Raw genomic sequence first — 27,741 nt, forward strand, 5'->3', positions numbered from 1 at the left:
CGTACTTGGTTTCATTGTCTTGCTGGAAAATAATTCTTCTCCCAAGCTGTAGTTCTCTTGCAGATTTAATAATATTGACCTCCAGGATTTTCCTATATTTTGACACATTTTACCTTTACGAGCCTTCCAGGGCCGGCTGCAAAGAAGCATCCCCACAGCATGATGCTGCCACCACCATGCTTCACAGTGGGGATGGTGTGTTTGTGGTGATATGCAGTGTTTGGTGTCCGATGGCCAGAAAGCACCATTTTGGCCTTGTAAGACCAAAGGACTGTCTTCCACATGACCATGGAGTCTCCCACATGCCTTTTGGTGAACTCTGGTCCAGATTTAATGAGTTTTCTTCAACAGTGTCTTTCTCTTTGCCACTCTCCCATAAAGCTTTGACTGGTGAAGAATCTTGACAGCAGCTGTTGTATGCAAAGTCTCTCCCACCTCAGCTGCTGAAACTCGGAACTCCTTCAGAGTAGTCACAGGTGTCTCGGTGGCCTCTCTCACTATAGTCTCCTTCTTGCACGGTCACTCAGTTTGTGAGGACGGCCTGATCCAGGCAGATTTACACATGTGCCATATTCCCTCCATTTCTTGATGATGGATTTAACTGAACAGGATGTTCAATACTTTGGAAATTTTGTATCCATCCCCTGATTTATTCTTTTCAACAACCTTTTCTCTGAGTTGCTCGGGGTGTTCTTTTGTCTTCATGGTGTAATGGTAACCAGGAATACTTAATAATCAGTGACTGGACTGGAGAAGGTAAATATTTATGCACTTATTTTACCTTACATATTTTTGTTTAATTGACATTACTTTCTAGAAATCTGTTTTTATTTTGACATCAAGATTTTTTTTTGTAAAAAGAGCTAAATTATATTGACCCTGATATATTTATAAAATCAGTGAAAGGGTTAAACATCCAAGAGGGTGAATACTTTTTGTAGGCATTATAAATGCTGCAAATGTAGGTGTGGTGTCTTCATTTTTTGTTAATTCATCACACTTTCAAACTATTGTCACAATACAGAACAGTTTTATTTTCCATCACATGTTTGTCCCACTTTGTGCAGGCCTAGAATTTATTGGTTTCTCCTGCACTGCAAGACACCATTTAAAGAGGCAGAAAAGAGCCTTCTTCTCTGAGCTATGAAGAATTTTCTTTGGTAGCTGGAGGACATTTATTGAGACCTGTTACAAAAACACAACATGCTGTAGACCAGGGGTGTCAAACTTAATCACAGCAGGGGCCAGATTCTGGATTCAGGACTGACCTGAGGGCCTCACAGGTCATCTTTTTAACCATAAACTGTCAACCTTGTTTCACTGGTAATAAAATATGAAAACAAAAAACTTAGCGCTGATGATAAACAATTTTGACATTTAAAAAGTTAAAAAGACAAGTTTAAAGGCTCACCATCTGAGAAAAGTAAATGTATTAGTTCAAAAAGGTCAAAACATGAAATTTAAATTGAAAAATGATGGGGTTTTTTATGCCAAATATATCAGAAAGAAGTCAAAATCATGAGTTTAAAAGGTCAAAACATGAAATAAAAGTTGTAATCATGAAATTGAAAGTCAAAATATGATTCAAAGTTTTAAATTGTGAGTCTAAAAGGTCAAACTATGGGATCATGAAATCAAAGTTTGGAGTTGAAAATATGAAGTAAAATACAAGATAATTGGTTATAAATGTCAAAATATTACATAAAAATTAGAAATATAAATCTTAAAGCTCAAAATATTATATGAGAAGTCAAAATTATGAGTTGAAATGCTCAAAGTATGAAATTAAAAGTCAAAATCCTAAGTTTGAGTCCTAATTGTGAGGTGCTAAATTGAAAATGTGAAATTAAAACAAATTAATTTCTTTTCCCACATTCCTGATTTCTTCTCTAAATAATTTACTCCTTACTTTTTAAGATTTTGTGTCTAAACAAGGCTATCTTAAATCATCAAGGATAAGTTTACATTTTTATACTTGAGTAAATCTGCAGACCTCATACTGATGGGCCAGTTATAACAGAAATATGAGATCATCACTGGGCCTTGAGTTTGACACCCCTGTTGTAGAGAGTCAATGAAACAAACTCTTAAGAAAGGCTGTTTTTTGTTGCTTTAAAACCATCTCTTAAAAGCAAAACGTACAGAAGACAAAATATAAAAGCCTTATTCATTCGATAGCTTTTTTTGTTTTTCTTTCTGTAGGTTAAAGTGTTGATTGAAACACTCACTGTAGTGTTTATTTAGGCACCCACGTTTCAAACAGGTTTTGAACCTGCTTCCACTCCCATCTTGACTGACAGCTCTTTAAAGCTGACCTTTTTTCGGAGCCAAGATTCTGACTTGTCAAAGCAGGAAAAGCACAGGTGTTGTTGTTATTAGCATTAAGGAGGGCTTACTTGATTTAGTTATCCCAGTATGACATAACGACATGACAGAAAGTCAACACAGAGAGTTTTTAATGACAGAAAGTGGATGTTAAAGTGTATTTGTACACCAGGAAACCACACAGTTGCATGCGCTCCTAATTCAATGGAAGATTAGACCGCCAAGCAACAATGAAAGATATTTACCAGTGCCTGAGGTATTCAGAATGAAGTTACAGTCCCTGACAAATTTCAAATGTTGACACAGGATAAAACCCTGGAGTCCTGACAGCGACCCGTCAGGACCGAGAGGAAGGAAGAGAGAGAGCGGCCAAAGCAAAGGTGTGGAGCCAGAAGCATTCACGTACAAAAAGGAAGCTGCTTTACTTTCCTCTCATCAGCTTTAAATGAATCGAGGAAAGAGACGTCCATTAGAGAGAGCTGTCTAAACACACAGAGGCTGTTAAAGTTTTAGGTCTTGTCATATTTTGGGCATTGTGAGAAATACAGAACACCAAAATGTTCTCAAAGATAAACCTGCTCCTATCTCTCTTGCGTTTGCTCTCCCTCTCTCAGTGTTACTTCAGACTTCAAAAATGATGAGAAAGCTTTAAGCTCATAAATTTAGCTACATTCAACATCAGTTTGATTAATATGTCATGCTTCCTGCTTCCATTTCTAAAGGTTTGAACTCAGCTTCTCACCTGTATCTGCAGTTCAGTATCTGAAAAGGCTTTCACCACTTTCTCCCTCGTATAAATTAATCATACATGTGAGAGCGGTGAAATAAAGCCCCGGCTATTTTAGTGCTCAGTGATGTAACTACCTTATAAAATCACAATGTGAAACATCTTAAAAAATCTGGAAGAGGTTTGCCTGCCCTTTGATTCAAGACTTGGATCTTTATGGAGCCTTTGTTCTGTTTTCTTCTTTGAATTTTTTTCAGAATTTTGTTTTTGATCAAGAGAAAAATCCCCAAAATACAGACAAGCAAACTTTTGGAGTGATTTTTGAAAGTACAAGATGTAAGTTGAAGAGTAGATGTCCCAAGTATGTTTGGTTTCAGCATCAGAACAATCTTACCTTCACCTTCCCTCAGCATATACCACTTCCCTTCCTTCCACACCCCTCCCTCAGTGGTGTGACTGAATGCAGCTGTTTTCACGACTGATTTCAGTTCAAATATGGAGCTAAAAGTTGATTCCATTCAAATTTTTTTCCCATGCATTGTACACAAAAATAAGTTTCCTTCAGTTTGGAAAGCCTGTCAGTTCCCCTTGACTTGCTCTCTTGTGGCAACACTCCATCATTGTTCTTCTATACACACTTTCTCTGAGTGGACAGGGATATTTCTCCTCACTTACATGGTTGCAGGGCTAACTGTAAGAGAGGAAAAAGCTGATGAAACTAGAAAAGCACTCAGAGAGCGCAGACCTCCACCGTTATCCCTATCTCCCAATAGTGAAGAATCCTTTAAAAACATTCCTGGATCCAGACGGTGATCCGGATCACTCCCAAAACCTAATTCACCGATTACTCCCTCCCCAGTGGGGTGGAGACACGGTGAGGCAAAGCATTGGCTTCGCTACATGTGGACTGTCATGGCGGAAGCACCCAAGGTCTCACCGAACGACTGAAAGTCATGGCAGAGGGTGAATATTCCTCTGTTCCTCCCAGCATTGTGAGTATTCTCGCTACAATTCGCTGTCTTTCTCTCTGTTACGCTCTGACTCGTCTCCGTGACCGGGCGTGCGTCTTTCAAACTCTGTAAACTCAAAAACTTTGAATCAAAACACACCAAAAACAGGCTGCTGGGATTGAAGTTACTCATGCCTGCCATCTCCTGGTGTAAAGTTGTAACAGCGCAGACCTCCGCCATTAGCCCTATCTCCTAATAGTACAGAATCCTTAAAAAAAATTCCTGGATCCAGACAGTGATCCATATCAGTCCCAGAATCTAATCAGTTCTTCCTTATGCCATTTCTGACATTTCCTGAAAATTCCATGAAAATCCATCCGTGACTTTTTGAGTTATGTTGCTAACAAACTAACTAACTGACAAACAAATGAGCAAACCCACCCGATCACATAACCACTTTGTCGGAGGTAAAAATACATATATGAAACATAACCAAGCTACATGAAGTGCTGCACCATCAGTGTGAACACAGAGCTGAGAACAACAAACACCAAGGAAGTTAGACTTGACTCCTTAGAAAGGCTTAACTCCTCAGTATATCTAGTGAGGAAAGAATGTAAATCTTTTACTGTAACTGGGGCCTTTATTTACTAAATTAAAAAAATACCAGGACTTTAAATGAAGGAGGTCTTTATTTTAATTCTCTCTGGCTCAGTCCCATTGCTGACTCTTGCCCCTTGAATCAGAGATATAAGGACTACAGAGGTTAAACCTCCTATGAAGTGGGTCAACCCTTCAATTTTTTGTGACAGCATCAATACTCCCAAATGGCATTTAAGCAGCTGCGACCATGTTAGTGGGCATTTCTTCTACAAGGGATGTAAAAAAAAAAAAAAAAAAAAATGCTTGTTCAAAATAAAAGGACCCATATGCATTGAAACAACTTGAATTTAGATATAAGATGGCTGCCATACTTTTGAAAACCTATTTACAAGGAAACCTCTAACATTTCTACACTTCTCTTGATGCTTGAGCAATTCAAATATAGTAAACCACAAACGTAATAAAAGTCAGCAGTTTGTAATGTAATTATCCCACAAATGTAGCGGCAGTTGCCTATTGTAAATGTCGTAATTATTAAATTTGTAGGGATTTATTGATAAAATGAAAGTTGTGGTCAATGTTTGTTGTAGCCTTTTGCAACTGCAAGTGGGTGCGAGTCAGTTAAGCTCAATTCACACCAGAAACTCCCTGTTTAATGGTGATTTTTTTGTTCATCATTAAACAGGAAGTTTTCTAATGTTTTTTTATGTGTGAGTCTTTCAACACACATAGAGCCATGGATCTTAGCAGAATGGGTTAAAATGTGTCAAATGAGACTCTGAATAACTACTTCCTGTTTCATGGCAAACCAAGATTGCCATGACCACGTTTTTGATGTGACTTGAGCTTAAGCTGACTTGAACAACAACAAACAAACCAAGAGCACAAACCTTTAGTTTTCATGTTCATATTAAATCTGTGGGAAATTATTTTTAAAAATTAAAGCCCGAGATTTTTGCTTTCTCATAAACCTATTAAATGTGTGGTTATTACATTTGTGGGAATTGTGTTACCACTTTTATATGTGTGGTATTTTTCTTTTTTACATTGGTGATATCATTTAGTTAAAAACTGATGTTTTGACGATTGCATGTGTAACAAGCAGCCATCTTGCCAGTGATTCACAAAGCATTCTGGCCTAGGCCTCCATGCCAACGATAATCAGAACGCCCCTGCTACTATGAACATGCTAAATTTAGTGTTATGGTTAGTGGTGGGACAATGGGTGTATGGGATCTGACAAGCATAATTATTCATATTTTAATACAATGCACATATCACAATTATTAACTTCAATAGCACCATTTTAGTAAACTAGGAGTCATGATTTTAACAATCCTAAAAATGAATCATTATTATAAATATTTCCTTGTGTCAGGTAAAGAGATGTTATCTCTTGATAATAGGGGCCAGTCCCTTATAGAGCCCACCAGTGCCCACCCACTTCTTCAGTGGCTCTGGTTGTGGAATGAATTCATATCCTCCGTTAACATTCCTCACAATCCTAATATCAACACTTCCAATGATGAACAAAGCTAACCAGGGTGGTAGACGTTTCCATGATCAGAGCAGACCCCAGAGACGTCACTGTGACTCTCTAGCATTGTTGTAATTTTGGCTGGCATCTAGGGCTGAACAATTTGCAAAAATAATGTAATTGAAATTTTTATACTTTGATTTTCCAGGAAGTGCGTAGCTAGAAGCCCCCATATGGATAGATGCATTTATGACAGTGTGCATTGAAAACAATGAAATTATCCATTAATCCATAGCAGCATGAATCTGAATTTGAGAGAGCAACAAGCTATTAAGCTATAAACGAGGAGGCTGGGGTGGAGAAGGTGAAGCTTTGCCAGCAGCAGCAGGATGCATCAGCACTGATGCAAGCAGGAATTGGTGAGCAGTACGTCATCTTTAAATGGACCGATATGTTTAGAGAGAGCTGTGATTGGCTGTGAGAGCTAGGAGGTGATAATTGGGATCAGCTGCCTATCAGCCAATCATGGCTAGGAGTATGAATTAGGTGAACTAATGCTAAGTTTCATCAATATTAGAGAGAATGAACTAAGGCAGACCGATTAAAAAATATATCTAATTGCAATTATTGTTGTTGAATAGGGATTATTGTTTTTATGCCACTCATTGTAATTAAGAAAAACTTTCATAAAACACAAAAAAAGACAATGTTTGTAAACTATTTAAAAAATAGACACTTGAATGTTTGCAAAATGTGCATAAAATCTGTGCTACTGCATAAAATGAATGTATCAAACTGGTATTTTGACATATTTCAAGTAAATACAATATTCCAATGTCTGCAATTTGTGAACTGAAGCATGTCATATTGCAATTTAATCTCATTTGCAATCAATTTCCCAGTCCTACTGGCATCACAAATCAACTATGTTCTCTTGCAAAGATGTCAATTTTTTTTTTTACAAGTTTTTGTCCTCTACAGGAACACATACCATCGTTTCACTCAGGTAGCTTGTGATAAGTCTAACTTGGGTATTTCTGACATTATAGCTAAAAGTCAGATCTGCTGTGGAGAAAGTGAAAGGGATTTTCCTTCCAGAACCATGCTGTTGCACAACCTAGGCCATAAGATAATGAACATTATACATTTAACCCCTTAAAGCCTGTTTTATCGTATTTGATACATACTTTTATGATACCTCTATCTAATCAATATGATCAATAAATTACAAAAAAAAAAATCTGGGGGAGCAGGTGGCTTAGTGGTTTAAGGTGCTCCCCATGTATGCGGGCGGCCCGGGTTCGAATCTGGCCCTTTACCGCATGTCTCTCCCCCACTGTTGACCCTGTTTCTGACTCTATCCACTGTCCTCCTCTATCTAATAAAGGTACAAAAATGCCCAAAAATAAATCTTAAAAAAAAAAAAAAAAAAAAACCAATCTGAATACAGTCTGATAAATGATAAAAATGCGCTGAATTGGATTATCAGTTCCCAAAAACACCTAATGTATCAAATGAGATACAAAAATGTTAAATTTTATGGAAATTTGGATTTTTTTGGATTTCAGGAGAAAGTGAAATAAACATTTCAGTTCCGAAAAATGAGAATTTTCTGGCTGTAATTTGTGTATTCAGGCTTTGAAGGGTTAAAGGTCATGGTTTTTGAAACGTTAATAAATGGAGAAGAAATGAGTCTTGAAATGAAATGGAAAGGAAATTCTTCAGATATCAATTCTTTAAAGCTCTCAGCTTTTGGTTTATTTCGGTTTTGGTGCACCCTGTGGACAAAGCAGTTTAAACCTTTTTCTTTGCTATTTTTGTCCTGTTTATGTGTAAGCAGAGTTTTGAACAAAGAATTCTCATCTTGCTTCCTCATAACTAGCTAATGCATCACTTAGTTTTTAGTGTTTGCTGTGGGAATTGTTAAAAAGGCCAGTCCTGCAGCCAGCTCTAATAGACTTTGTCTTACACTTACCCCATTACAGTGGTAACACCCATTCAAAAATGTATTATAGAAATGAATAGTGTTGTAACTGATTGTCTTGTCTGATTTTAGAGGTCTCAAGAGCCATAGTTTTTAACATCAGTCTGTTTCACCAGTTAAAAAAGGAGCTTTAACAGATGAATTTAATTTTAGCGTGACAGCACTTTTGTTTCACTCTAAAAAGATAGTACGATGACATGTAATTACATGTTAATAATCTTTAATCAGAATAAAAGGTTATATCAGAGGATATTCTGTTCTATGATGGTACAGTCATCTTCCTACCCAATTACAGCGAGAGATTAAGTTTGAAACATAAGCCTTTGATCTGAGTCAGTGATTAACACAGGCGGGGTTTAGTCGTCCAAATCACTGGCAGATGCTCTGCTAAGCTCAGCGGCCTCAGCAGGCTGTATGATGGGATCTCTGGCTCTCGGGGAGAACCAAGGGGCTCTGCACAGATCAGAGCCCAAATGTGGACAGTCATATCCAGAGGCGGCCTTGTGTGTCCTCTTCTGTGCCCATTACGCTTGAGCCAGATATGATCCCTGTGTTCCCATTCACCTCAACTCTCCTCCAAGATTTATTCGGCTGTTTACAGTTTGTTGTCGGAGGGTTTGTGGGGGCCGCGGTGTGTAATAGTATACTCATTTTCAATTTCTTTCTTTCTTTTTTTTTTCAGCAAGCCCTGGATTCCAACCTCAGCAGTCTAATCAAGAGGACCAGTGAGTTGGAAAGTCTGATGGGCAAACTTATCCAAACCTGCCAACATGTGGAGGTGAGGTTGTTTATCTGTCTGCTTTCAGGTGCCGGCTGCTCGCTGCTGTGACTCTTCATGGGCAACAACTCATTGAATTATTAATGCAGTGATAAATTACTGTATCTAAGGGTGGCTTTTCATCATGTCAACAAGATTAAGTGCTCACAAGTCTATAGATCGATCATTTCTGTAATGCGGATGCACTTTACTGCAAAGAAAGTACTTTTAGAGAAAAAATATGTCTGCATGAACTTGAAAATAAAAATTAAGTGGACATTAAGTGTCCTTGGTTTTTATCCCTTTGTGCATTTGTCGGTAACTCTGTCAAACACTCTGTTTTTGGGTAAACTGCAAAAACTTTCCTTTACTCTTTCAGTTATTTTAAATAGATAAAAACATGTACATATTTTTTTATAATGAGGCCCTAGTCCTTGTTAAAACAACATCCCGATGTTACTGAGAAGCCCAGCCAAATATATCACACTCAAAAGCAATTTATCTTGCCACGTTAATTCCAAAAAGTTGGATTTGTTTTATCAATAGATCATGATCGTTGTTTTAAATGACACTCAAGCTTAATCCCAGTCTTCATACTCACACAACTATGATCCACAGTTAGTGCACACATATATATATTTTCATCGCGATTAATTGCATGCTTTATTGTGCCTGTAACAAACTTTGGTGAAGCCCAAGCAACGTCTCCTTGCAGCCACAGTGGTGTAAATAAGTCCACCACTGATTCTTTATGTCTCATTTCAGTTTAAAAAATGTACAGACAGCTCAGTGGATAACTCAGAACTCACCTGGACATTGAGTTATCAAACTACTGCTTTTTACTGTTCCCTTATTTCCTTTTCCTTTTACCTCTAAAAGCGGGTCTGTAGGGTCACTGGGTTACCCCTAGTTTAACCCATTAAAGCCTGAAAACACAAATTGTAGCCAGAAAATTCTAATTTTTTGGAACTGAAATGTTTATTTAACTTTCTACTGAAAGTTAAAGAAAGAAAAGATCCAAATTTCCATAAAATTTCACATATATTTTTTTGTATCTCATTTGATATTTTGAGTGTTTCTGGTTACTGATAATCCACTTGAGGGCATTTTTATCATTTATAAGATTGTATTCAGAAGTTTTTTTTTGTTTTTTTTTAATAATTTATTGATCATATTGATTAGATAGAGGTTTCATACAAGTATGTATCAAAAATGATACAACAGGCCTTAAGGGGATAAAGGTCACATATTTTACCCTTTTAAGACAACTTTAATTTGGTCTCAGAGGTCCCCAAAACATGTCTGTGAAGTTTGTTGCTGAAACAACACTCCAGTATTCCACTCCAGTATAGTCCAGTATAGTAGATTTGGTCTAAAAAAAAAAAACGCTGTTTCAGCCCTGCTCAGAACGAGCTGTTCGTGTGTCTGTGGCTTTAAATGTGTATTTTGCATAATATGTGACCTTTAAATCAGTGCAGTCCTAAGATGACACAAAAACACATGTAAGTTCAAAATATTGGAATTTTAAAATGGTATAGAAAGGGTGTGATTAATTGTGATTAACTCCAAACCCCTGAGATTAATCACAATTAAAAACCTGAAATCTTTTGACAGCCCTAGTAATTTTATAAGTAAACCTTTAAGTAGATGTTAGTACGGAAGCTGACCACTCTGCCATTTAACCAGCTGATGGGGTTTGGGTTTAGTTGAGTGAGATGTAGAGAGGGAAAGGCAGAGAAGAATGAGGAATTATGCTGACTGACTCGTATGCAGCGTCATAAAAATACTCAGGGTTTCCTCGAGGCAGCGCTCCTCTTAAACTTAACTGTATGGGTTTGCCTTGAGCCGGCCCCGTCTATCACCTGCAGCAGGTGACTTCCTCTCCATCATGTCAGCACGCAGAGGGCTGTGCATGATGTGAGGGACTGACATTCATTGACATTAGATTTTATAATGTGCCACATATATAAAATAAATAGAGTGGGCACAAGTCTTAAATCTTGAGTCCAAAGCCTTTGAGAGGCAAATGAAAGTTCAGGTTAAAGTCACATGCACACACACCCACGTGCACACAGATACCCCTGTCTTATCGCACCAGTACGACAAGATGAAAAACTTCATTGTATAGGCTAATTTTCTTGTACCACATGCGACATATATGTTGCACTGTGTAGCCTTGTGTACACAGGCTCTGAAATAAGAAACATAAATAATTATGATTAATAAATATGTATATGAGTACAGCCCCGGTCCATATTTTTATTTTCCCCTTGAGACTTACCCAGAGCATTTGGAGCTTAATGAAGTCCAGGTCCAGGGCTGTTTGTATGTTGAAGCTAAACAAAGCAGGCATAGACATGAAGACTGAAATTGAAATTAATTGAAAGTGACATTAAGGGTTGTCATGTACTAGAATTTTTTTCTTTTTCCCAGGATATGATGTTATTTTGTATGCGTGTTCATTACTATATGATTTTTTTTCCCTCTTTTTATTTTTGCATATCAGATAGAAACTATCACTACTTCTACCACTATCATGTTTTGGCTTATGTGTGCAAAAATCTCAATTTGATTACTTCAGAGTCAGAGCAGAAGGAGGCTGTCTTATTGTACACGTGATGTTTTTAAGCTTTGGTGTTTTAAATACAACCACAGAAATTATAATTTTCCAAAAATTAGGTGTTGAAGAAGTGTCCAGGAATCAGATTTTTAGTGGCAATATGTAAACTTAATCACCTTGATGGTTATTTGGGGCATACTTTAAAGCCTTAAAGCCTGAAAACACAAATTATGGCCAGAAAATTCTCATTTTTTTGGTACTAAAATGTTTATTTAACTTTGTACTGAAATCCCCAAAAAATCCAAATTTCCATAAAATTTAAAATATACATTTTTTGTATCTCATTTAATACATAAGGTGTTTTTGGTAACTGATAATCCACTTGAGGGCATTTTTATCATGTTTCAGATTGTATTCAAAAATCTTTTTTTATTAATTTATAATCATATTGATTAGATAGAGCCATCATAAAAGTGTGTATCAAATATGATACAACAGGCTTTAAGGGGTTAAGAGTTATTTGTGTTTTACAAGCAGATATTCTCTAAGTATTTATATTTCTCTTACTTTAGATGGTGTGCTGAAATGGATCAACACTGTAAATAAATCCAAATGCACACTGAAGATTGGATTTTTTTTCTTATTTTTCCTATTATTTATATTATTGTTTTATTGTTTAAATTGTTTCTTTAATTCTGTGAGGGTTAAGTGCTTGTGCTTCAGGGTTGACATTGGGGTTTGGCCCTAGTCTAAGCAATCATGAAATTAAACCGTAAACCTTTTCCCCCGCCTCTCCTGACTGCCTCTGTATTCAACATGAGAAGACCCATTTATCCTCTAATGTTGTTTTCCTGCAACATAGGTTTGGCATAATATTAATCCTGCTGTAAATAAATTACTGAACACTCCCCCTGATTGGCTGCCTCTTATCATCTTCTCCTGTCCTGTCCAGGTTAATGCATCGCGACAAGAAAACAAGCTGCTGGAGGAGTGCGACCTGCTGATTAATATCATACAGCAGAGGAGACAGATCATAGCTACCAAGATAAAGGAGGGGAAGGTACCGTTTATCACCTTCGGTGTCTTGATAACCTTTGTTGGGATGTTTATCACCTTGTGCATGTTGATAACCTTGCCTCCCGGCATATCTGACAAGCTGGCTTACATCTCAACAGCCGTGCATGCTGCTCCTGTTAGAGAGCAGCAGTAACATGTCAATGCCGCTGGGTAGAAACTTATATCTTAAATGTTGCTTCCTAAGGTGATCAGAGGAGGCAAATGTACTCATCCTCTTAAGTTGGAGTGAAGATTTGTGTGAAAAAAAAGACTCTGCTAAACAAAAGGGCACTGATGTTTTTTTTTTCCTTTTTTCTGATGGAATAACATTAAACAAAGCAGAATACTCAGAATAATAAACTTTATCTTCGCTCTTTTGTGAAAATTAGTTAAAATGCCTTGATACTCTTAATTTGCTCTTATGTTGTTAACAGTATTGGCTTGTTATACTTTCATCTTTGTTGGTTAAAGATCCTGTGTCACTCACAGACTTCTTCTCTGCTGTCTGGGTTTTTCCCTTTCTTTGTCTGTTTTGTTATAAAATGTGTTTTTTGTAATGATTTATCCTTAATGCCGTGTTGATAACACAGAGGAATGCTCCTTTTAGGTATCGTTTTGCCATTCATTTAGATTGAAATTAATCTTTATGTTAGAAAGCTGTTACTAAATGAAAAATTATCAGCAATTCCCCTCAATCATACCTGCCAACACTCCTGTTTATCTTGGATTACTGCCATATTTCTCCTGTATTTCCAGGCCTTCTCCCTTTCCTGTGGTGAATTCCAAGGTTTAAAAGCTTTATTGTTAATAATCTGAATTTCCTGATCTAGTGTGTATGCATTATACTGTATGTTTGTATGAAGATACCGAAGATGCCACATTGGCTTTAGTCTAAATAAACAATTAAAAATCAAAAACTATATACACTATCAACTGCTCTGTCCGACAGACTAGCCACTTGATTCATAAAGTCTGTGCAGAGCTACAATCTGTAAGCAAGGGGAAAAGCTGGATAAAGCATCAAGAAAGTCAGATATATTAGGAAAGGACAGGGTTTTAAAGAAGAGAAAAGTCCACAAATATAACCACAGCTGGACTGAACTTTTTTAAAAATTAGATGTTATTTATTTTTTTCCAATTGACAATCAAGCAACATATTAAAACACCCCATATATACATACACACACACACACACACACATATATATATATATATATATATGTGTGTGTGTGTGTGTGTGTGTGTGTGTAATTCATGGGCAAAATGATTTGGCTGCCTGACCATTAAGATTGCCCTTCAGTGGGCTCTAGAGGCCTAGCCCAAACCCTGATAAACAGCCCTATAGCATTCTCTCTCCTCCACCAAAATGGACAGTTGACTATGCAGCCAGGCAGGTAGCGTCCCCCTGGCATCCCCAAATTCAGACTCCCAAATCTGACTGCCAACCAGAGAAACATCAGCAGAGCGTTTGGCAACTTCTACACACCACGCGCATAAGCAGTCATTGACCCCGCTCTATGATTTTATGTGGTCTTCTCCTTCTTGGCTGAATTGCTATTGTTCCTAAATGCTTACACTTTCGACTTCGACTTCACAAACAGTTGACTGTGGAATGTCCAGCAGGAATGCAATTTCACAAACCATGGCATCTGTCACAGTACCAGGCTTGAAGTCACTGAGCTCTTCTGAATGACCCATCCTGTATCACAAATGTTTGTTAATCCAGACTACATGGCTAGGTGCTTGATTTTATACATCTGTGGCAACCATTCTTATTGAAACACCTGAATTTAATAATGAACAGGTGTTGCCAAATACCTTTGTCCATGCAGTATACATGTAAGTCTTTCTATTTCACAGATCTTGTCATTTTTCAGCCAGAGTCTGAGAGGGGGAAGCCTGATTGTATCATGTCATAGTGACTGCTTTCTTGGCTGCTGCCAGCAAGATTTTAACTAAATATCTGTCCTCACACAGCAAAATATTCATCATCAGCTTCCAAGATATATCCCAGTAAATGGCAATTCATGACCTAACATCACTTTCAACTCTTACATTATCCTTAATGTAAACTTTTTGATTTGAACACATCTCCAGAAGATATGAGTAAGATTTAGATTCATTTAATCCACATAGTCCCCTGCATATCTGTAGTGTCATTAAAATACTTTTAGTCTTTGGTGTAATAAAGGATCTAATTATGCCTTTTCCATATCCTGGAGCTGGTAGTTGTTGGTTGGATGTTATAGACTGAAAAACTTAAGATTATGACTGAGTACCCTGGATCATTCTTTCTCAACAGGGATGCCGTGGCACCCTGGGGTGCCTTCTGGCATCATCAAGGGTGCTTTCAAAATGCATTAAATTCAGCTAAGGATTACCACGAATTTTCAGACCATTAACTATCCCTGTGAATAATCATAGATGACTCGAATGCTCTTTTCCTGAAATCCATTCAGTGTCAGGGCCAGCTTACATTAGTACACACTGCACAAGAATCATGCACTTCTTCTTTCTTCTTCGAATAAGAAACACATAAGAGTATTTCTAAGGTCCAACAACTTCCCATGTAAAAGCATGTAAAGTGTGTTTTTAAGGTCTACATAACCATTCCACGATAATGGCACTTTAATTCTTTAACCCTTCAAGCCCTAGGCTATTTTTTAACCATTTTGTCTCACCTAGACTTATTGTCCTAAAAAGCTTGTAAAACATCAATCCTGTGGTGCACAGTCAAGTTCTAGACATCCTTTTTTCAGGACAACCTGGACGTTAAGAGTATGTGTGCTGCAGTAATGTCACTCTCATTTTCAAAAAGTTATGGGACAATAAATACAAAAAAGAAACTAAACAGAAATTAAAACTGAAGGATTTTTGTGTGACCCACAGTAAACAATAATGACTATATCTTTATTGCACAAACTTGTTATCCCATCTCTTGGGGACCAAAAAGTGGAAAAAATAATCTTCATCATGTTCACATATTTACAATAATATTCCTCACACTTTTCTGTACCGGCTGTTTTGAGCCATTTTTAACACAGTTCCTGCCTTACAGTTTTTTTTGCAAAAGAACCCCCCAAAAAACGATATTTCTAAAATTTGACTAAGTTTAATTGTGCCTTGAATGTGTTTCCATTGAAGGGTGTTTTGGGCATTCTCATAAAATCTCATCTCACGAGACTCTGCTGCAAGGAAGCTGGATGCTCAAAACCTGTTAGCATGGTCATGATTACATCTACAGTGGTTGCCTTGACAACTTTGAACAAAAGACAAAGGCAATGGATGATAGTTCAGAGGCAAAGTCCGTACTTACGGCAAAAGCCACATATAAGGGTATAAATATGATGTTAAGAAAAGCCTCATCCCCATCATGTCCACATGTATCGTAGTGAACTGGTCATGTGACACCATACGTCACGTCCTGTGACGTGTAAATGCGGAGAAAGTGTTTGCACTTTTGCGATGTATTTCTACATCAAAATGTCTGAAAAATCTACTCATGAAAGCATAAAAACTTTTTAGTGATATTGAGTTTTTTTATAAATTCAGGTGTTTCCAGTGCCAGTTTTTTTTATTGCGCTATTTGGATTCTGTGCATTTTTAAGGATAATGGAAACGCAGCTACAGAGGGACACATCACAGGCTCTCTGTCTCTCTTTCTCTCTGTTGTTAGCTATTCAGGCCATTTCCATTGTGAGTTTGACAAAGCATGACACGATGAACAGCCTGCCATTGGTTGTCTCAAAGCATTTTGGAATATGGCAGTTTGCAATCAGAAAAGTGTGAAAATAGATAAAAAAGAGGTACAATATTTGATCTAGTGGTGTGGATTTAATCTTTAAATACCCTGTAAAGTCATTCAAGTTAAAAGCTCACTAGAAAATTTCCTGTAAGGGATTTGAAGGCATTTTTAGAGTCAGTAGAACAGCACAATGGCCTGCTTTGAGAGGGGAAAAAAAGCAAGAGGCTACGATTTATGGTTCAAAAGGTATTTGACTTTTAATAACCTGTGTCCCTTTTTTGTGTGTACGACCAATTCTCCGAGGAATGCTTTGGAGATTTATCTTGTTAATTCTCGACTACAGGAATCCATCTGCAGTCAAAGGGACATTTTAACCAGGCTGGCTGTAGATATTTCACATTTCTTAAAGGTTGCCAAACAAAGGTTAAGAAACTCTGTCCTGGTTGTTAGTCAGGCATCCTGAAAAGTATGCAAGGTCGATTTTAAAATATGGCATTACCTAGCACAACTGATAAAGCAAAGAAGCACCGCTCTTGCACCTCTTTGACCCCTCCTCCCCAACACCTCCTGTATTTTGAAAAATGTGGCAGGTATGTTCAGTTTATTAAAAGCCAAACAGCATGCTGTCATGAAATATGGAATAAAACAGGCACAAACATATGTGGAAATGTAAAGGCTACAACTAAACAAGTAAATACAGATTGAGGCATTCGCCTTTACTTTAGTGCGACAAGATTTTTGTACTTTCCTTCTCTGCAACTATTTCACTTTTTAAACCAGCCATAATGGTTTCCATTTGACAATGAAAGTCTAAATCCTTACCCTGCTCATATATTTGATATACGTTAATGAGACTTCTTGAATGGCTTCCTCTCCTCTTCCCCTCTTAAATGCCACTAGGGAGGCAGAGGCGTGTTTTACCATGTTTAGTGTCAGTGTAAGATCAGATCTGCTTCCTGTGATGATCCTCTGTGGAGAGCAACTCTTTCCTTCCTCCCCTCGTGCCTCTTGTCATATTCTGGTTCTAGTCAATAAACCACTGAGGCACAGATGCAGGCAAGAAGGGGTCACATTACTATGGCAGTGTTGTGATGAATGTTTCATAAACACACTTCCTGTGCCCGCAGAGCTTATAGAAGAGGTTTAAACTCCTACTTCTGCGTTTATTACGCAACTTAAACTCTGATTGCCGTGGGAGGAAATCATATTTTCTTCAGTAGGATGTTCTAATTGGCAAGGTAGAGTCAGATTTAGCATCTGGCAGGATGGAGCCTCATACAGTAAGCAGAACTTGTTTGGCTATTTACCAAGCTTTTCATCCATCAGCGTGTCTCTTTATTCCCCTGTCCAGGCTGTGAGGCTGAGGAAGCTAGCCCAGCAGATAAGCAGCTGTAAGCAGTGCATTGAGAGGTCCTCGTCTCTCATCGCTCAGGCCGACCAAACTCTTAAAGAGACAGATCACACTCGATTTCTTCAGACAGCTAAAAGCATATGTGAAAGGTAACTGAACATAAAAAGCCAAAACTTAACTATAAACTGTTAGACCTGGAATATAAACCAGTAAACATGTGATGTCCTTTTTCATTACAGAGTTTCAATGGCCACTGCATCCTCCCAAATCCTCTTACCAGAAATAAACCTGAACGACACCTTCGATACTTTTGCTTTGGACTTTTCAAGGGAGAAGAAAATGCTAGAAAGCTTGGATTACCTGACAGGTGAGTGGAGTCTTATGGTTAAAACTCAGGGCTGGAGTCACCAAAGGATTGTGCTGCTTTTGCTCCTGCTAAAAGTGAGCATGTGAGTCAACAATGGCTCCATCTAAGTCACAAAACATTCAAAGGGAAAGTCTGTAATACTACCTCAGCGTAACCGTTGTGAATATAACCAGGTGTGAGTCAACAATGGCTCCACGTAAGTCACAAACCATTCTAAGGGAAAGTCTGTAATACTACCTCAGCGTAACTGTTGTGAATATAACCAGGAGTGAGTCAACAATGTCTCCATGTAAGTCACAAAACATTCAAAGGGAAAGTCTGTAATACTACCTCAGCATAACTGTTGTGAATATAACCAGGAGTTAAATTAGTCAGAGGCTGTCAGCAGCTACACACTGAATCCACATGTGTGAAGACAGTCTGGAGCTGTTATGCACGGTATCAGACTGGGTACCTGTTTGGCTCAACCATCCCGGCTTTCATAGTAGGTATATGGGTCTGCCTGCTGTTACAGCCCTGCCTTTCCTTGTAAATTTTACCTCAATAGATCTTCCAACAAGTGATTTATTATAGTGTAACTGTGTCAGGACAATTTCAGAAGAAGAAGCATTCTGTACAAACTAGTTGAATTTCTCCACAGAAATGCAAAATCTGGCTTTTAATTTGAAATGAACAAATCAGAATTTGACATTCAGGATGGTGACATTCATGTCTTCTAAAAGAAGGGAAATATGGCTCTCTTTTTATAATTTTCCCCTCTGTTTTGGCCAAGAAAAGCATACAGCTGTCCAAAAAAAATAAGAGAGCCTTCTAATCTCTAGATTTTCTGTGAATGAGATGTGTGATCCCACTAATTTTTGCGATTCCACTGCAAGTGCTTCGATCCATGTCTGATGGGTTCCAGAGGGGCCACTTTACTCTTTGCTTGAGATACATGCTAGGTCTGTTTTATTAAATAGATGGGGCAAACCCACGTCAATCCAAAAAGAACAGATAGATACAAAATAAAGCACAACGCATGGACTTCTAATAGTAAATCATCTGGAGTCTACAGCTGCTCCAGCTGCCCCACGCTCCAGAAACACTTCCACTGGGTTAGGATGCATGTCATTGATTAGAGCAATCTGCTGCACACCCTGAATGCATAACAGGCAGAGTATGGAATTTGGGGTTAAGACGTGGCACTCAGGCAGTCTGAAAGCCTTGACTTGTGGATGAAAGTAGTTATGCTGCAAACGCTGCTGCCACACACCCAGTTAAAAATGGAAGTAAGGGTGCATGTCCCATCCCCCCGGCTTGCTCCATTCAGGCAGGAACCTCGTTTTAAGCAGTGAAATTATTCACATTTTTCTAGTCTGGTGTCAAATTGAGCTTGAAAAAGTTTATTTTCCCCTCCTGACTCACGATCTGTCTGTATTAAAAAAAAAACTGAGTTCACTCATCATGATAATGAAGCTCTAAGTGAGGGGTGTCAAACTCAAGGCTCAGGGGCCAAATCTGGCCCGTGGCACAGTTAAAATCGTCCCATAAGATCATGTCATATTTTTAATTGTAACTGGCCCTCTAGTGGCCAGGTTTCCTCCAGTATGAAAATGTAAACTTAACCTTGTTTATTCAAAATATCCTTGTTCAGGCATAAAAATGACAAAAAGTACAAATAATGAGATAAAAGTAAGGATGTAGAAAAGAAATTAATTTGTGTTTTTTTTTTAATATTTCCAATTTTGCATCGCAAAGTTACGACTTAAACTTATGGTTTTGACTTTTTATCTTACACTTTGACCTTTTAGATTCACCGTTTTAATTTTTAAGTCATAATTTGATTGTTTAACTCATTTTAAATTTTATCTCATATTTTGCCCTTTTGAGCCCATTTCATTATGTTATCTTATATTTTGACATTGTAACTCATGATTTTGAATTTTATCTTATATTTGACCTTTAAAAGTCATCATTTAGAAATTTATCACATTATTTTGACCTTGTAAACTTGTTATTTCAATTTTTATCTTATATTTTTACCTTTTACCCATAATCAAACACATGATTTTAAATTATTGGCTTGTTTTTGACCCTTTAAACTTAGATTTTCTAATTTAATCTCATAATTTGGCCTGTAAACTCACAATTTCAAAGTTTTTCCTCATACATTTGCTTTTTAAAAGCATTATTTTGACGTTTAAATTCATGTTTTGACCTTTTGAACTAATAAGTTTGACTTTGTATCTTATATTTTAAGTCTTTAAACTTATCTTTTTGACATTTTTAAATCTCAAAATCATAAATATCAGTTCCATATTTTTTTTCCCATAATTCATAACTGGTGAAAATGGGGTTGACAGTTTATGGTTAAATGTTGACCCTGTTGGGCTCTCAGGTTAGACCTAAATTCAGTTGCTGTGACCGAGTTCAACACCCCAGCTCTAAGCAGAGTAAAGGCACAGATAGCTTCTGATGCAACACAAAAGCAGACTGCACAGAAGAGAGTGTCCTTACAAGTTTTTGCCCCTTAATATCAAAGGGCTTTTATGCGTTGTGAAGTAGACCTTGAGTTGGAGTGGATAGCAGGACCAAAGACACACTAAGCAATTAGCTTCTACAATCAATTTTTAGAGAATCAGGGCCACAGTTTATTATTCCAAGGCATGAAATCAATTAATAAACAACCTTGATACCTGATGCTTACTCACTATTAACTATCAGATGAGTTCAGGTGCACTCTAATAATTGGGCATTTTTTTAATTGCATCCTTTAATTACAGGGGCTCTTTTTGTTAATCTGCACTATTAAAATTCTCCTTTTATATTTTCAATTTTAGCTACAAGCTTTGGCATGAATAGAAACAGGGACTTAATGTGTTAACCAGCCAGTGACAGAAAACTAAAAAAACCTCACAAATGTTTTGCAACAGTCTTTATTCTCCTCTAAATGAAACAGGTTTGATTGTTTATTCCCAGCGCCTGTTGTGCAGCATGAATTAAAATCTGCATGGGGGCTGGAGCTCTAATAGCTGGAGGAACTGCTCCCCTGTTTAATTACACTAGTCAGAATGAAAACACAAAAAGGATAGTGCTTTTAAACCACCATCAATTTTCTTTTTGTGGTCTCTGAAACATATTGCAAATTTTTGTTTGTTATTTTGTTGTTGTCTTGTTCAGAATAGAACCCACTCAACTTGTCATTACTGGCTTGGAATGACATTTTTCTTTTGTTGACAATTGCAGCACCAAATCCACCAGTAATCCGGGAGGAATTATGTACAGCTTCGTATGACACAATCACAGTCCACTGGACATCAGATGATGAATTCTCCGTCGTATCATATGAGCTTCAGTACGCCATCTTCACCAGCCACTCCAACGTTGTCAGTAAGTCTATACGCAGCTCTCTGGCTGCAAATTGTTTATGGAGGGAAACATGACAATGACAGAGGGATTTTGGAGGGATTTCGCTGAAGGACTTAAAATTGTTTGGGAGCTGTGTTACAATAACCAAACATAATGTTGTATTGTAGCAACAGAAGAGGAAGGCTTTGTCCAGGCTCTTATGGGTAATGAGATGTTACCAAAATACACTGCAATTTCTACAGCGTCTAGGAGGGGATAAGGAGAAAAAATAACAGCTCAGTCAGACTCCATTTTACATCCAGATGCACATCATGAGCTCAATATTGTCTATGGGTTGGAATGAACAGCAGACTGCTGGAATTGATTGTACTAACAAGGTCACAACATGCTCAATCAGGCATTTTTTTCTCATCTGCCTCAGTGCTAAAACACATTAGGATGAGTGGTGAAGCAGCTATATTTGAGGAGTCAAAATAGAAGCTATATGTCTCAACTCTTGGATCCTAACTGGGTTTTTTTTTAATGTAAATCAGTTTTTTCTATTTGTCACCAACTGTATTTGTCTGGGCTGCAGGTTTGTGTAACTCTGCTGATAGCTGGATGATTGTACCAAACATCAAACAAAATCACTACACTGTGCACGGCCTTCAGTGTGGCACAAGGTACATTTTCATCGTGAAGGCAATAAACCAGGCTGGGAATCGCAGCAGTGAACCAGGGAAGCTCAAAACCAACAGTATGTCAACACTAACAGCACTACAGATTTATAATGTAATAAATCATCCCTAAAAATGGCAACACTTTTACAAAACTTGTGTTTTTATTTAAGGTCAACCCTTCAAGTTGGACCCAAAGTCAGCTCACAGGAAGCTGAGAGTGTCACATGACAACCTGACAGTGGAGAGGGACGAGACATCATCAAAGAAGAGCCACAGTCAGGACCGATTCTCGAGCCACAGCAGCTATGGAGTCACAGGAAACGTCTACATCGATAGCGGACGGCACTACTGGGAAGCTCTGATAGGAGGAAGCACATGGTAAAAACATCGACCTGTTTACATTTCAACATTCAGGGTTTGATCAAAAACTGAGACACCTGCATTGATCAAGGCTGGCCACACGCTAGACGATTTTAAAAAGATGGGAGACAGCAGAGATGAGGACAGTTTCAAACGATTTTTTCCTCTTTTATCCTCTGAACGCACACAGTAGACGACTCAGACACTGTCAGCTCACTGAAGACCACAAACCTGCCGACCTGCCAATGACCTCGGGTGATCATGTGACTTCAGAAAAAAACAAACAAACACGGATGTCTGTCAATACCCTCCTTCTGCCCCTCTGCTGTAGGCTGTCCTGGCACGGGTTACAGTGGCAGCAAAAATCAGGGGAAAACAGGGAGAAGACTCAGGATGAAATCCTGGCTGAATGAAGTTGTAGTTGTGTTTACGTTTGTGAGCCGTGACAGCACGTATGATCCGGCTGGTGACACTACCCGTCTGCTCACTCGCATTGGATGTTGTGGGTGCTCCGTAAGAGGCACTATGACCTAGATTCAAAAATATCAAACATGTTTGATATTTACAGTTCAGGGTCTTAGAGGCTAGACGTGTTTTGGAGCAGTAAAACAACTGTGTTGATGCCACACACATTTGGATTATTCAGACAAATAATCGTTTGCGACAAGGCTCCACTTGGAATACGCCCCTCTGGGGGAGGCAAATCTTGCCCCAAATCGGGCTGAAAATCCTGTAGTGTATGGCCGGCCCTAGTTAGCTCAGATGTATTAAAAATTATAGATAGCATTTTTTGCTAAGAAATCGCAAAATGGGCTTTTTGACTTCATGGAACTAGCACAGACATGTGTGGTCCCCAGAGGAGTTATCCTGACGATTGCGGAAATCCTCATATTTTTTCTATAATGCTGATATTTTGTGATGTATACAAACAAAAAATACATTACAGACATTTAGGTTCCCAACCATGATGAATAAAATGTTAAAATAAGATAAACCTTTATTGACTTTATCAGACTGATTTAACTCCTGGTTATGGCTTAGTTATGTCAATTTAAGTAAAGTAGAAGTAGAAATTTTTAGACCTTATTTACACATTATTTATTATTATTTTATTCTTAAGTCATACAGACATGAAATTGTCTTCTTATATCTGGAAAGTTTGTGTCATAAAAACTCCAGAGCATATCCATCAGCTCTTGCAGACAGTAGACTAATCTTTAGTCTATTTATGCCACTCTATTACCATCCTCATCATTAGATGCTTAATACAATGAGGACAGTTTGCATGGAAAAGGGTAGTTTTTACCCCGCAAATAACTGCTTTTTGACTAATTTACAAAGTTTTAAAGCACACACTTTTTTGTGAGCTTTAAAAAATCATCATATGGCCTACCAGCCATTTGATGCAGGCTAAAGACAGACCCTTCAACAGCTGACAAAAAAAGCAGTTAAACCATGATTTCTCAGTAAATGACAGCAGCATGTGACACATCTCCTGTATTATCTTGTTTAATGTGACCAAGGAGAAGTGGTTTAAAGAGGGTGTTATGAGAGGACTCATGGAGATTTGGAGCAACAATATGGCTGGAAAATCGAGGCAGACAAACATGCTGCCAATTATATGTTAAGATAATTTCACATGCAGTTAAAGAGCAAAGGGAAATTACACACTTTGGATAGGTGGCTGCAACATTTTGGGGCTGTTGGAGTATATACAACTGTTCACATATATATTTGTACACAGTTATACATAAATGCATACAAATATAAGCATATACACTTTCATACATCTATGTAGGAATCTGCAGCAGCACTCTTCCTTGCAGGGTGGGTGTAACAGTCTGCTGCTGGAGGAGGTGATCAGTTCCCTCACGATGTCATGCGGTGGGTGAGAAGGGTTGTCCATGATGGATGTCAGCTTGGCCAACATCCTTCTCTCACCCACATCCTCCTCAGAGTCCAGGGAGCAGTCGAGGACAGAACTGGCCCTCCTGATCAGCTCAATCAGTTTTCTCTGGAACAAAAAACACATTAGAAATATTAACCGCATCAAAAATATAACATGCAGCAAAAACAACAGTTAACATCACTACAGTATTGTGGCCATTTCAACATGCTGATGTAGCAGATACCTTATTGGCTAAAGCTGTGTTTCTTTCTACCAGGCTGTGTCTGTCAGTTCAGTGTGGAAAGGTACGCAGTTTTTTGCATCTTCACTTTCAAAAGCTGGGAATTGTACCAAAATAACTGATCCGCACTGTCCTACTTTTTGACACTGTTCTGTTAGGGTGCCTATCTGATCCTAAAGAGCAGAGTTAGACTCATATTGTCATAGATATGCTTTTAAATGGAGTGGTGATATACTACTTAGCAAATAAATGTTGCAAGGTATCGGCTAGCCATAATGATGTGCTGTCCACAAATTAGCCAGATCTAAGAGCCAACTCTTTTACATGAACAGCAGGAGTTGGCTTATTTTAGGGCTTATTTTTTCCCTTTTTTGTTGTAGTTTATCAGATGAAAAAAAAGCCAAAATGGTCCACATGAAGAGCCGATTAGGAGCTGGAGGACCAGTGCTTACTACAGAGCCAGGTCAAATGATCCAGACCTCTAAAGAGAGCCAGTCCCTACAAATGAGGCCGGACAGAAACAAGATCAGGGTCTACTGTACCAGACCATGTCAAACTGTACTGAACCAGACCAAGTGGCTTGGTGAAAATGCAGCAGAAGTTCCTAAGTATGGTCTAAAAAAATTCCTGCATGGTGGTTTTAGTCTTTCACCTTTGTTTGAATGTTCCCGTCTAAAGTCCCAGACATTTCACAGTATCTGTGAACCCTCACAGTCTGCTTTTATTCTGCACACAGGTTTGCTGTTGGCATTGCATACAAATCAGCACCAAAGCATGAGTGGGTTGGCAAAAACTCCGCCTCCTGGGTCCTGTCTCGATGCAACAATTCGTGGGTGGTGCGTCACAACTGTAAGGAGATGCCCATCGAGCCGTCCCCCCACCTGCGGAGACTCGGGGTGTTGTTGGACTATGACACTGGATCTCTGTCGTTTTACGACGCCGTCGGCTCTCAGCACTTGTACACTTTTGACATCGCCTTCGCTCAGCCCGTGTGCCCTGTGTTTAACGTGTGGAACAGGTGTCTAACAATCCTCACTGGACTGCCAATCCCGGATCACCTGGAGGGGACAGATTTCAACGACTGAAAGAAAAAAACATGTCCTGCAAGAATTTCTTTGTGTTCCCAAAAAAAAAGACCAGACTGCCTGCGCCTCATGGATTCTGATGCCTAAATACTGTTGATGAAATAAAAACAGTAACCAAATGAGATGCACTTAATAACCCAGGATAACATTCCTTAGCAAGCCTTTTTGTTGAAATGAATTTGAATTATTTAATATTCCTTTGCTTTGCACATGTATGTACATTAAATTGCTGGGTAGTTTTTAAGGGTTTACTTAAATTTTCTACTTGTTGGAAATATTTTGAAATAGGTTCCAGATTTTATTTCTTATAACAAACATTTACATTCCTGAGTTCTTGAGGTTGAAAATAAACCTGCAAATGCAGGTGACAAGCAATATCTTGAACTGTAATGTTTGAAAGGTGAAATATTTTTAGCATACCATTTTGGGGAATATTTTTGAATAAATGCACTTTGAAAAGTTGTCACTATAAAAAGTAGAGCAAGCCACTTATTATGTACCACCATGCAAGGTTATCTTGTCATTGTTTAATGTGAAAAAAGAATGACATCAGCTTCACTTTTATTGGGAAATCAGTTAATTCAGCCATATTCAAATATTTATTTTTGTGAATACCAACCAGTTTTATCATTTTAATCCTTTATGTAGCAGTTTCATGAGCACTCCTCATTACAGTTTTCACATTTCAGCATCTGTCTGACAAAATAAAAGTGACATCCTTTGAATATTTGTGTGATTTGTCCTCATTTTTATACTGCTTTATGCCCACATATCAGTATAATAATAATTGAATGGTCTCTGACAACAATCTGGACTCCTTGTTTACACTCATTTATACTTGATGTCTAATTAAAACTTGAACAAGCTCTCACCGCTCCGCAGTGAAAAGAAAACATGACCCTTATAGAAAGAAAGTGTCAGGGCTGCTTTACAGGACAGACTCCGACCCACTCAGAGCCAAAATACAACTCCTGACAAAATTTGCCCTGACATCTCTTTTTGTTCGGGAGTAACGTGGCTTGAATTCTGCAGCATCTCCTTTCAACTCAAGTAGACAGGAGCAAAACGAAAAAAAAAAATATGAACTCTGTGTGACCTCCCCCACGAGACACCCTGCAGGAAAAAAGCTGGAATACATGAACTCTACCTCCTCCATATACTGCCGCAAGGCCTTTTTTTTTTTTTAAGGATTTTGAGACAGGAACATGTTTGTTGTGCAGATATAATGTGCCATTTTAATCTAATAATCTGGTTATGTTAAAAGATTTAAATGTTCCCTTAAATTATGTAATAAAATTTTTTTGCAAGCATAGGGATTTCTTTATGTGCATAAGTTTATATCTAAGCATAAGCAGATAATACATCACTTAGACTGCAGAATGAACTGCAACAATGGCAAACTTTAATTATGTTTTACCATCGACACAAACATCTGTGCTGCACAAATACTCAGAATACTTCTGCTTTTCTTAACACAGTTTGCACTGATTTTAACACAAATATCCTTATCTAATTAATAAAAATGCAAAAGTATAAATTTAATCTACCTTTAAGTTTTGGACTAACACATGACTCCAGCCCTTACATGAGCATGATCGCTGCATGGCTACTTGAGGAGAAACTACATTGCATCCACAGGGAAAAAAAGAAAAGAAAATCACAGTTTAAAGTGCTTTTATATGCCCCTGAGCTCCACCTGCTGGATTTATATTTCTATGATAAATGATTAAGCTGCCTCAGGCCATATCTGCCCAACCCACATTTCCCATCTATCTGGTTAACCTATTTGTCTTCTGCTGTTTGCTTTTTATTCTTCTGTTAAACACAACAGCTGGCATCCAGTTTATATCGAAGGCAAATTTAGCTCAGGCACATGCAGATATATATACTGGACATGAGCTGGAACTGTCAGAGTGAGACTAATTAGAGGTGAGTATCATTGTTTGAAGCTATTATTAGAGATAATGAGGTTTTAAAAGTAGAGAAGATTAAATATTGTGAAACATTCATTTTAGAACTAATTTGCTTTTACTTTAGTGTCTTAATTACAGTTTTAGTTTTCTGAATATTTTTGACTTATTATTCATTACATTGATTGATTTACATACACATATCCCTAGTGTTGTAGTACAACAACACTCGAGAGCATTTTTATTCGGTCTTGTCTCGGTCTGGGACTGGCGGTACTTGGGATTTTCCATCAAGACTGGTCAAGACCAGCACTGATCTGCTAGTTTCAACTTCATTAATGCGATTAT

The 27,741-nt window shown here is 38.0% G+C and overlaps 1 protein-coding gene across 9 annotated transcripts in view; it reads left to right on the forward strand.

Moving 5' to 3' along the window:
- Nucleotides 1-26,208, forward strand: part of mid1 (midline 1) — a 66,246-nt gene extending 40,038 nt beyond the window's left edge. For all 9 annotated transcript variants that reach the window (XM_041806838.1, XM_041806835.1, XM_041806831.1 and 6 more), the window contains 8 exons: nucleotides 8,749-8,844; nucleotides 12,336-12,443; nucleotides 17,536-17,684; nucleotides 17,775-17,902; nucleotides 21,128-21,271; nucleotides 21,825-21,986; nucleotides 22,080-22,287; nucleotides 25,135-26,208. In XM_041806838.1, the coding sequence (XP_041662772.1) occupies nucleotides 8,749-8,844; nucleotides 12,336-12,443; nucleotides 17,536-17,684; nucleotides 17,775-17,902; nucleotides 21,128-21,271; nucleotides 21,825-21,986; nucleotides 22,080-22,287; nucleotides 25,135-25,483 (1,344 nt within the window). In that variant the 3' untranslated portion in view covers nucleotides 25,484-26,208. The remainder of the gene's footprint in view (nucleotides 1-8,748; nucleotides 8,845-12,335; nucleotides 12,444-17,535; nucleotides 17,685-17,774; nucleotides 17,903-21,127; nucleotides 21,272-21,824; nucleotides 21,987-22,079; nucleotides 22,288-25,134) is intronic.
- Nucleotides 26,209-27,741: the final 1,533 nt, after the last annotated feature.

This window comes from Cheilinus undulatus, linkage group 15 (assembly GCF_018320785.1).
Source record: "Cheilinus undulatus linkage group 15, ASM1832078v1, whole genome shotgun sequence".
Taxonomy (NCBI): domain Eukaryota; kingdom Metazoa; phylum Chordata; class Actinopteri; order Labriformes; family Labridae; genus Cheilinus; species Cheilinus undulatus.